At 41.2% G+C, this 12232-nt stretch overlaps 1 protein-coding gene and 1 long non-coding RNA gene across 8 annotated transcripts in view; one reads left to right on the plus strand and one right to left on the minus strand.

Moving 5' to 3' along the window:
* LOC310668018 overlaps positions 1 to 12232 on the plus strand; it is a 66843-nt gene that overhangs the window by 50500 nt on the left and 4111 nt on the right. The window contains exon 2 of one of the 2 annotated variants that reach the window (XR_014506547.1): positions 4510 to 4586. This is a non-coding gene — a long non-coding RNA (uncharacterized lncRNA). Of the gene's footprint in view, positions 1 to 4509; positions 4680 to 12232 lie in introns of those variants that run through there. The other variant, XR_014506548.1, reaches the window with a different exon arrangement.
* Positions 403 to 12232, minus strand: part of KDM4C (lysine demethylase 4C) — a gene marked incomplete at its 5' end in the record, with an annotated part of 192254 nt that continues 180424 nt past the window's right edge. For all 6 annotated transcript variants that reach the window (XM_083419596.1, XM_083419593.1, XM_083419597.1 and 3 more), the window contains 3 exons: positions 403 to 1527; positions 4201 to 4293; positions 8718 to 8837. In XM_083419596.1, the coding sequence (XP_083275722.1) occupies positions 1351 to 1527; positions 4201 to 4293; positions 8718 to 8837 (390 nt within the window). In that variant the 3' untranslated portion in view covers positions 403 to 1350. The remainder of the gene's footprint in view (positions 1528 to 4200; positions 4294 to 8717; positions 8838 to 12232) is intronic.

The following is a 12232-nucleotide window of genomic DNA, read 5'->3' on the forward strand; positions in this document are numbered from 1 at the left end:
GGTCGTGCTTCGGTTATTAGTAATGACTATGTGTGAACTAAAGTCTGATCTAAATGATATGCTGGGTGTGCTAAAAATTACAAGTCTTACTGGTGTGGAGTTCCGCACAGCCAAATCATGTTTAAGCTGGCTCACTAGTGACTATGTGGCAGAGTTATGCACTGCACTGGTGTGCTAATTGTACACACAGATGTGTACAACTGGTTTCTTATCTTATAAATAAATAAAAAAACCATTTGTAGAAGGCACCAGCCACTTGCAATCCTCACTAGTAAGGTGCTTTTTTAAGTCTCATGTTTAAACTGGGCCTTATTTTGAACAAAGCTGTATATTGACCAAGGTGTGTGTGTGTGTGTGATCCCTACAGATTACATTGCCGCAACCCAACATTAGTAGACAAAGGGACATCATTTTTTTTATTTCCAACACTATTACATTTGCAGACTATTATTTAAAAAGGGAAGACCATATTATATTACTATATTACATTAGTTCAAATCTAGCCTGCCAAGCGAAGATATGTAAACTCTAATTTTACAAACACAATAAAAGACATTTCATTGTACAAATTGCTGTCGTCCCAACAGAGTATCGTGGAAAAAAAACCTTTAAAAATAGATGCCAAAAATCTCTCTCTTTAAATATACACCCACAATTCATTTCCTGAAGGTCTCCCTCTTTAGAAGCACCTTTCTCTTCTCTATTAATACCTCCCCACCATCACATTTAAACAACTGAGTCCTGGCCAGAGAGCACTGAAAGCACAGGAGGCATAAACAGTGTGGGAAGAGCTGTACAAAACTATGACAGTACAGCAGTATTTGTAGATCTCAGTGCTGTTTATACTTTTTTTTTTTTTTAAGAAAAGCTTTGTGTGTGTATATATATATATATATATATATGGTTGAACTCCCTTTTCCTTTTGTGGACAATGTACAGATTGCAAATCTTGAACTTTGGAGGCTGAAGAAAGTTCCTCACCTAGATTGGTATATAACTTCTCTTGTAACTGTCAGTGCAAGGCAAGACTAAAAGTTCTCCAATCTGTGGTACAATGGGTTCTTAGGCATGTTATTGGACAGGGCCAATGTGACATGGATCGATCCTTGATGTAAATCAGACAGTCCTTGTTTAGCATATTAGCCCACAAATCGTGGCCCTTTAGCTAAGAAACACTGTCTGTGCCTGAGATATTTTTAGATCAAACTCTCAATATGTGTTTGAACCACAAGCTACATGCCAGACAAAAAGATGGTTACCTGTCCTTTTTTAAAACCCCACATTTAGTAACTGCATCCCCTCCGCACACAAAGGAAAAGAGAGCAGGTGATAAGTTCACTTCTTCTTCTTTTATAATCCCTTCTGGCACTTCTTCTGGAACGAGGTTTTCAGGAAACTGCGGTATCCGGGGTCATCCACATACTCGTTCTTAAATCTGGAGCTCAATACCCTCTGCCTCTTCTTTTCTCCTTGTATAATATCGGCTCCATAGAATGTGTCTTCAAACCTCATATCAGAAGCTGTAGACTAAAAAGAGACATTCACTATAGGGTATATTTCATACATAACGAAACACCACATAAATAGTTTTCCTACTCCGGTTTATTCTCTTCAAATACACATAAATCTCAACAACCTCTTCAAGAGCACAAAAGTCTTTCTATTTAATGGTCACAGACCATCGTCAGTTCAAGTTATATTCATTCATAAATCAATGCAGGCACTGAGTGGAGATTAATCTTCAAAGTTAGTCAAGAGAAAGCATGTAAATCTCTAATGTGGATCAGCTTCCTGGTGTGTTTACAACATGGATGGGATGGACCTTCCAAGGGGCTGGATGTTTGAAAACAGATTGAATCATATGGGCTGGTTACACATAATTTGATAGATCGGCAAGGGCAGAGGGAGAAACACCCATGGTGAGAAAGGTATGGATAAACCAAAATGAATGAGCTCGGATTGTACTGACCTCTGCCAGAGAGGACACTGTTATTCAAACAGTGATTGGCCTTCTCCTTTCATCTGCCTAGCTCCCTTCACTTGTCTTGTTTGCAGGCAAGCCTTTACTCATGTACAGTCGTACCTTGGTTCTCAAATGTAATCCATTCCGAAGTCTGTTCAACTTCCGAAACGTTCAAAAACCAAGGCGCGGCTTCCGATAGGCGCAGGTGCCCCAGAAACAATAGCCGACAGCCACATCAGAAGTTAGGGTTTCCAAAAAATGTTTGAAAACTGGAACACTTACTTTTGGGTTTTCGACATTCTGGAGCCGATTTGTTCGTCAACTAAGCCGTTTGAGAACCAAGGTTCCACTGTATAGGCTTCTTTCATCATGGTCAGTTGAGCTGGTATGATTTTAGGAGGAGGTAACTTTGATGTTGCCATTCTTAAACAATCCTAGCCAATCTACTTCCAAGTGCAGCTGCCATTACGCTGCACTTTATAGTCTTGTGATAGCAGTGATGGTGGAAACGGCCATCTTGCCGGTGTACTCAAGATCCAGGATTTCAGTCCCTTGCTCTGGGTACAGTCAGGAAACAGATCTCCAGAGTAGCATACTTTGCTAGGCTGAGCTAGAAGAGAGTCTTACTGACTTCTCGTCAAAAGATTTTCATGACGAATGGGGCATTACCAAAGCCAGATGCAAAGAGATTTCTGGATACTAGGGTATTCCCGGATTTCAGGGAGTATTATAACAATATCATTAACTCCCCTGAAAAGTTAACATTATTACAGACAGAAGTAAAAATGATCTATAAAACTATCACGATTTCTAATAAATGGCAGAAATCTACTATATCTGCAGTGCTATTCTAAGTTAAATGCAACAATAAAACAGATTTATGGAACATCTAGTTAATTATAAAGCCCATTATGAATACTCTATAAAACAATAAGTAATAATGGGTCATTTTCCTCAACATAATTTTTGCTTTTTAAAAAAATAATCAATCCGCCGTTCTTACCAATTAAGTTATTTATTGTACTTTTCAAGAACCATCTTTCCCATGTATGCTGCTAGGTACGTGTTGGAGCTACAAACTCTGTTTCATGATTCTGAAACTTGTAGACTAGAAATATCTCAAGTTAATGCATGATAGAGACCTTTCTGGTCTACCAGGGCATCTTCCAAAGTGCCTACAGGTGGACAATATGTAATAATGGAATACTGAACAGTTTAGTTTATGTAAAATGTGCAGGGATTTATGATATGCAAAATGAACCATGGAAAGAGAAGAAGGGAAGTCATTGACATTTTAAGGTTGTTGAATATTCTAAATTGTAAAACAGAAAATTTAATAAAAATTATACACAACAGAGGGCTTCCACCCTGCTCATATATTTGCAAATAAAGTGAACATTAGAAAGACACTGTACGTCTCCAGTGCTCTCATAGTCAAAAGAAATTAAATCCTGTAGAGCTATAATTGGAACTTCTAAGAAGAAGAAGAGTTTGGATTTGATATCCCGCTTTATCACTACCCTAAGGAGTCTCAAAGCAGCTAACATTCTCCTTTCCCTTCCTCCCCCACAACAAACAATCTGTGAGGTGAGTGAGGCTGAGAGACTTCAGAGAAGCGTGAGTAGCCCAAGGCCACCCAGCAGCTGCATGTGGAAGAGCAGGGAATCGAACCCGGTTCACCAGATTACGAGTCTACTGCTCTTAACCACTACACCACACTGGCTCCCAGTGTGGAGCATAAGAATGAAGAAAGGGTGTGCTGGATTGGATCAGTGGATTTGGTCCAGCATTCTGTTTTCACAGTGCCCACCCAAGATGTCTGTTGGAAGCCTTCAAACATGATTTGAGCACAAGGGCACTTGCTCCTCCTGCAGTTTCCAGGAAATGGTATTCAGAAGCACTACTGACTCTGACCAGGCAAGGAGGGAGCACACATGAATAATGTGGAAGAGGGAAGCAACATCAAGGTTGTTTTCTGGGGTGGGTGAGTTCTTCCTGCTTTCACCGGAATGACCGGCTTGTGACAAGCTGCCACATAATAGCATCCAGGGATCTAGGGAAATGATGTTTGCAGGCTGGATAAGGCTTGATCTTCAACATCTGACAAGATGCCATGGGGCAATTGTAAAAGAAACGCATAAGCACTAATCTTTATAAAAGCGGTGAGGGTTATAAAGAAATTCAGTCATCAACTTGTGGCATTTTGCCCCAATTTCAATGTGTTTGCCGGTACTTACAAATCGAGCCCGGACTCTTTTGGGCAGTTCTTCATCCAGAGTGTAGATTTCTTCCCTTTTCGTTGCTATCTGAGAACCATCTTCAAACTCCACCTATTTATATATATAAAATACGGAGATTCTTCAGATTACAATTATCTGCATTATTTGAGATTCTGTTACTGGTATGGGATAGCACAGGAAACAAAATATTTTAGCTGTTCAATGCTCATCTGCATGAAATTCATACACAGACACTCCCTCAATAAAATGACTTACTTTACAAGGTCGCCCAAGGACTGACTTCTAACCTTCTTCTTCTTTCTTTAGTTAACAGCTGCTCAGAGCAGCTGCGGCTGCACTTTAAAGCTTCCCCCCTGATTTCCTTAAAGAGTTAATAGCTCCTGGTAAGTGTGACTGCTTCTGCTCACATTGGAAAGTGGGGCTACAAATGCCCCTGGGTCAAGCAATGGGGCTGATGATGTGCCTTGCCTTTTTTTTTTTTTTTTAAATCTGTATAATGCCACACTGTGCTTTTTCTACACTACTCTGTACTATTTTTATACACTGCCTGGGTATTTCTTTTTAATGTAGAGTGGTTTACAAATTTGGAGATAAATAAATGCAAGGCAGACAGTCATCCTTCCCATCACATGACCCAGGGCCCAACGTACCCAAATGGTTAATCTAATTCCCCAAGTGATAAGAATTAATCTTTCTGTTTTCAAGGTTGTGGAAGACTTATGTCAAAAGGAGGAAGGTATGAGTGATACTAAAGGAAATGCCAGTTAGCAGAATTATATTGAATCTGATGGAACTTCTTTTAAAATAGTCTGTTCAGAAGATGAAAAGCTTTATCATGCTTAGGTTTAGATCTAATCCAGTATGAACCCCTTTAGCAGAAAATGAGAAAGGGAATGCAGTAAGGTGTGGGGAATGCTAAACGACTCTGCTGCTGCAGTCAGTTGTGCCTTTCAGAAGATCCAAGTTACTTTCTTTGACACCACTTTTCCAATTCCAAGACATGGACGTCTGGGACTTCTATAGCTTTGTTCCTTGTGCTCTTGACCAAATGTGGTTGTTTATTTTTAAAGTTCAATGTGCCCATTGAAACAAATGCATTAATAATGATAATGATAATGATAATAAATTCAGAGATAAAAAACTGCATATGTACAGTAGGGATCCACACACCTTACTCAAATATGTCTAAAGCCTTCCTGACAGTATTAAAAGATTTTTGTTAGCCCAAACATTTTCAGGGTAGTGATATTAGTTCTATATATGTATATATATAAAACCACCCACTGCCTGACAGTCAGAGATGAGATGAATTGTAGTCCTACATCAGTGTGTGTGTGTGTGTGTGTGTGTGTACAGGCTCCCCATAACTGATAATCTCCTCTAAATCTAGGCATAATATACCACACAAAAACAGCCAATGTTGTCCATACTATGCGGTTTCAGCTCTTCCAGAAGATTTGGCCGTGTGTCTGCCACACCAGTTAATTAGAAACCAGATTCTATTCTGTGCCGGGAAAATATTTCCAAATTGCAGAGATCTAATGACAAGTAATGGCTCCTTTAAGTTATTCAATAGGGGTTTATGGCAGAGAGTGTCAATAGATCATCTCTAATGAGTCCAAATCTGAACTAGGCTTGAGTTGGCATAATGTAGACCACTCAGTTTGTCAATCACTGTCCATATTAATTTATATCAGCCCCAAGAGACAGACACACATAATAATAAAAACCACTACTGCAATAATATGTCAGTAACATTTGCTACTTAGTTCTCTCTATGTGCTTTTCTTGCATCAGGACATCATAAATTAGCAGTTTAATTGGAATTGCTGGAAAGCATTTGATTAGGTACATGGGTAATTTAGTCATCTTCATAAGCTCACACATGCATATTAAAAAGGGACACACAAGCAAAATCATAAGACAATGTTTAAGGCTCAGGTTTCCACTTAAAAAATCTTGGACTTTTTTATTATTACAGATCTTCACAGATTTGCAACACTAAAACAGTGACCATGTTTTGATTTCCCATCACACTTCAGCATCTGTAAAAAGTGAAATGGAAGTGCCGCCTAAACCCAACTAGTTCAGACCGAAGCTCTGTGCATGATTAAAATGAGCAGGAAGCAACACTGTGCCGTACAGCTCTTCTCCCTAGCGCCATTGATAGAACGCACACGTCTGAAAGGTTGAGATTTTGTGCAATCACGGTTCTGTGCAATCTGGAACCCCAACTGTTCAGGGAAGCCGAGACGTGCAAAGGCGCCTTCCTTCAGACCTTTGCATTCTGTGTGCAGACACCAGGGGAAGGGGTTATTTAGTATGGCGCCACTTCCTGCTCATAAAGGTAAAGGTACCCCTGACCGTTAGGTCCAGTCACGGACGACTCTGGGGTTGTGCGCTCATCTCGCTCTATAGGCCGAGGGAGCCGGCGTTTGTCCACAGGCAGCTTCCGGGTCATGTGGCCAGCACGACTAAGCTGCTTCTGGCGAACCAGAGCAGTGCATGGAAACGCCATTTACCTTCCCACCGGAGCGGTACCTATTTATCTACTTGCACTCTGACGTGCTTTCGAACTGCTAGGTGGGCAGGAGCAGGGACCGAACAACGGGAGCTCAGCCCATTGCGGGGATTCGAACCGCCAACCTTCTGATCGGCAAGCCCTAGGCTCTGTGGTTTAGACCACAGCGCCACCCACTTGTATGTTGGTGTTAATCACTAAGTAGTGTAATAGATCTGTGGTGCTAAATGTTTAGGTTTAGTACATATTAAGATTTAAACCTGTATGTTATTCTTATGCTGTTATAAGACAGTATCAAAGTGTCTTAGAAAGGGGTTTGTGGTGTTAAATTAGTCTTTATGTATAAAAACTATGTGTTAGACTTTGAGAATGTAATCAAGATCCATGTGCATCGGAATGTGTGTACCTACTTCTGAACATTAGCAATTAGCATGTGAAGAGTTAATTAACCTATGTAAACGGCCTAAGTGTGTAGAGTCTTCAATCCTAATCAATTAACAAGTGTTGATGAAGTCTGGGGAACTCCTTTGTTGATTAGCCATTAGTATTTCAAAGCACCAAAAGAACTGACCATTAGAATGAGGAGGCTCAGTTTTTTTCAGAACAGCAGAATGAGGAGAGATGCCTAGGCTTAGACTCAAGCGTGGCACTGCTGTGAGGAACAAATCCCTCTTGAGATGATCATGCCGTCTCTCACAAAAGCAGGCCTGGGACACTGGTGGGGTAAAAGCAGCTGACGGCAAGCTTCACAAAGAACACATCTGGCAGGGAAAGGGTTCAGCACTTTCTTTACTGCTGCCAAAGAAAATGGCATTAGGCCTGAAGGACATAAGTATTTTCTGGCGTGGGAACTGTAATGCATGAAGGTGTCCTAAGCAACATAAAGGTTTCCCCCACTCTTTCATTTCTCCTTTTCTCATCCTCCATATAGAAATGTCTCCACAACTCTACAAGAATGTTATGGTTTCTTAATTGAAACTGCTTTGTTTTAAAATGCCACCTGTCATATCATCTTTCTGCTTTTTCCAGCACTTCTTTTTTGCCTGATCTTATTGTTAGAAGATAGGACACATGGTCCCAAGAAATGGGCAATTAGGGCTCTCATGTGACCTATCCAACTAACAGGAAATAATTCTACTTCTAATAAGGCACATGTGCTTACCCTGAGTAACTGTTTTTAATGGCCACAGTTGTCAAGAACAATGGTTCATCTTACATCATCTAATTTTATGTATCTTAAAATGACTCTGCACCAACATTTCAAGTTATTTTCATTTCCCATCTGTTGAGGTATTCATGCTAGTGCTTCATAGCATTTCTAATACAAGGTATCTGAAGCACACAATTCAGGAGTTCTTGCCACAGCCTATTGCAAGGCTGTCAATACCACTGTGAGGAATTCACCCCACCTGCTGCAGTTACGACTCGGCCTGGGGGTCAGCTGTAAGAGGCCAGGCACCACAAAAGACCAGGATAGGCGGCTTAAGTTTCAAATGTCATGATGCTCTTCTGATTAATCCACAGCTGTTGAAGGGTATCTTAAGAACATGGCCATTAAACTGGCCCACGGGCCTAGAAGTTTGAAACGAGGTGCTCTTATTGTGAGCTGTAACTAAACGATGATCCTGGCAAGGTTTCACTGGAGATCTGAGTTCACTTTTACAAACATAGAATTGGGTTGAAACAAGTAATTCAGGCTTACTGACCTTAGACATTTTCTGTATGACTAAGTCATCCCTCCCACCCTCCGACCACTGTAAGCAAGGCTGCCAACTGTCCAAGCAGAGGTGAAGCTAGGGAACACTCTCATCTGGAGAGACACAAATTGAACCACAGGTTCTGGGCCAAAACATCTTGCAGACTGTCAGTTGGCTATCCCTGTTAAATAAGTTTTCATCTAGCACAACCAACATAATAGTGGCCATATAATGAGCACTGGAATCCGACAACCGAATGAAGGTTTTCAATTTACAGATCACTAAATGCAACTTACATTATGCATGTAGGCTACATTGGTTCCTAGATATTTTGCACCATAAAGTTTTCCATCTGGCCATTTCACTTGAACGACTTCTCCCTCTGCAGGTGGGCCCAGCTTCAGGCAATCTCGGCTCTGGATCAAAACAAAACAAAGAGATATCCGGTTATTAAACAGGGAGGCAGAAAGACTACGTATGAGTATGGCTCAGTCACGAAGGGAGTCTTCTTGCTATCCTGTTAGCACACACACAAAACACGCTCCCCCTCTATGAACCAAAGAGTGTTCCAAGCCCCCACTCATAACAATACACAAGAGCAATGTCAACATAACACGGTGATTGGAATGGCACAAGAAGATTCTGGTGATGATATGGAAAAATGTATCCCAAAGAAAAGCCCTGCGATACTCTTTACCAACACTCTCCCATCACTGCAGAGAGCTCAAAAGGTTAATGTTGATAAGATAAAATATTTTTTTATTTGCTCACTACCCAGAAGTCTATGTAGCACTCACTAAGCTCTACAAAGGTGGTGGATGGGGGGGAATAATAATAATAATAATAATAATACCCTGCCCATCTGGCTGAGTCTCCCAGATGGGCAGGGTATTCTCTACTCTTATCCTTGCATGGTACTCAACTGTCAGAATCTGAAGGCAGAATCCTAGCCTTGTTGCTAAATGAATGCAGCTATTAAATGCAGAAATACAGCATGAGATAAACACTTAGTATAACAGCTTTCATTTGTGGAAATCAAAAGCAAATATAAGCCAATACCACCCCCACCCCCCGAAAAAAAACCCCTTAAAAATTATTTGAGTATTAGAAGGCAATAATAGCACAGATGTTCAGTTTGTTGGCAATCGGTGTAGAATTGAGAATGCCTTTCCCAATTAAAACATTGGAAGACCATGGTCACTAACCCATTGTTTTCCATAACAATGGCACATTTTATTTTGCATTCTTCTAATACAAAGCAAAGACTCACACTTGCAAGAGGGCAATGAAACAGGAGAGGAGCGAAATTATTTACATTTAAGTGCTTCAGGATGATATACAAGTGTTGCCAGAAAATGATCTCAATCTCGATGGGAAAAATGCCACCCCTAGCTTTATTCAAACTGCCGGAGAACAGCTTTTACAGAAAAAAAGCATTTGTTAATGGCTCTTAAAGCTTTTGTAATCAGCGAGCATTCTTTCTCTTTGTGTGTGTTAAGTGTTGTAAACTCAGCTCCCTCTGGTGGTAGATTCAAGCAAGGCTGAAACGAGTGCATGACTTATTTGGGCAATAAGGATCCTAGATGCCAACGACAACATTGCCTTGTATATGGACGCAGCCACAGGTTTCCCAGCCTAATAATCTTGCCTGAACAGCTGTACTTTCCATCCCACTGATACTATTGCATGTGCATGCTGTGAAGCTCCTTATATCAAGATGAAGAAAATCAATTCCCATCTTGATAAGATTAGAACTCTTTTCTGCAGATGATTGCTAAGCCCATTTCTACAAGCTGCTCTGCTACAGTGGGGCTTTGAAATAGATGGGAAGGTTGACATGTTACTTTGCAAGAGAGCTACCTAGGGTTTGTCATTCCAGTGGGGCTGAACTATCAGCATGTTGGTTAGCAAGGGTGTGTGTGTGTGTGTGTGTGTGTGTGTGTGTGTGTGTCGGTTCCGGTCCTCAGTATACACACACACACACACACACATTCAGGTAACTACTGCTGTAAATATAACAAGTGTTTTTCCTGCTGATTCTGAGAGGGAAAATGAGCATTTCTGCCATTGATATGATAAAATATATCATTTGAGGCACTAGACAAACATTTTGCATTATGTTTCAGTTCACAACCCTGTATCCCGTCCTTTCAACATGAACAGGATATCTTCCCAGTAAATGAGGTGTGGATTTCAGGCTGAGTGTTTAATTTGGCACGGCATGATGCACCCCATGGCTGTAGACTTCCTCTGATGTTCCCTCCAGCTGCCAGAATCCTGCTGCAGAAACAAGTGATCTCAGAACTGCTTTTTCACTGCAGGGCCATGCAGAACTTGCTATTGGTAGTGACCCAGTGTTTGGCCAGGGTGAGGAAATTGGTACAGATGATACAACAGAGGGTGCATAAAAAAAAAAATCTAAGGTAGCGATGTAGTAAGACCCTGTGGCTGAAAATGCAAGGATAGGAATGCACACAGCAGCTTTCCCTGGTCTCTCATGTTTGGATGCCCAGGTTGAGCAAGTGATGCTTATTTTCATTTTGCAAGAAGACTGCCATCTGCTCTGTTTGACGGTGCCTAATAACCACCAGCCATTTCTCCATTATTCAAAGCAAAACGGCTCATGCATTCTATGTTGAAGTCTTATTGATAAAGACTTCCTGGAAACTTCCTTGGCTGCAAAACACACAGTGGTCAACTCCTGACAAACCAAGAAATGAAGGGGGTGGATTACACCAATTTTGCCAGAGTCTCCAGTGAGAGCCAGTGTGGTGTAGTGGTTAAGAGCGGTAGTCACGTAATCTGGGTAACCGGGTTCGCGTCTCCGCTCCTCCACATGCAGCTGCTGGGTGACCTTGGGCCAGTCACAGTCTCTCAGCCCCACTCACCTCACAGAGTGTTTGTTGTGGGGGAGGAAGGGAAAGGAGAATGTTAGCCGCTTTGAGACTCCTTAAAGGGAGTGAAAGGCGGGATATCAAATCCAAACTCTTCTTCTTCTTCTTCTTCTCCACTGGTTTCTTATGATATTCAGGGCACAAGAATAGGTGTTGGGTTTTTTTTTACTTATTAAGCCCCAGATAGTAAAGGAACACAGAATACCTTCTCCTTAATATGCTACATTGGTCTTTAAGTTCAACCTGGAGAATTTTCTTGATTACCAGTGTGCCAGTTTCACAGCTAGAGATACAAAGAAGGCTTCTCAGTGGCTTCCCCAGTTGTAGATTTTCCTTCCAATGGTGGAGGGGTGGGAAGCCTGTGTCCCGCCATTTATTGTTGGACTTCAGTTCTCATCAATCCCAGACAACAGGGCTCATGCTCAGGGATGATAGAAGCGACTTCTGAAGGGCAACAGGTTCCCCAACCCTGCCTTAGTGGCTTACCAAACGTTGGATACAAAGTCTTTTCTAAAAGTGCTGTTTAAACATATTTACAGGGCAAAGAAAAAATCTTAATGTGGGATAATGGCTCTGTAAGGGAAACTATGTTAGAAACTGGTTATTAACACTCTCCAGAGTTGAGAAGATATGTGAAGTGGGCCCAAGGAACCACAAACAGATATACACCGATGATGGTTAAAAACAAGTCTAAGAAGATTCAGGCTGCAGCAATGAAGGTAGGGATTCCCCTGTAAAGAACGGTCCTAAGTGAGTGTGGGTTGTATCAACACAGAGAGGAAATACAGATCAGTGAAAAGAATGTAGAGCTGGTGAGTTTTGACTGGTGCCTCTAGAAAGATTTTGGAGCATTAGCTGCAATTTAGAGTGTCCACTGACAACAATATTTCCATTCTAATAATGTCATGGCCTTTATA

The sequence above is a fragment of the Podarcis tiliguerta genome, assembly GCF_965153285.1.
Source record: "Podarcis tiliguerta genome assembly, chromosome: 17".
NCBI lineage: Eukaryota > Metazoa > Chordata > Lepidosauria > Squamata > Lacertidae > Podarcis > Podarcis tiliguerta.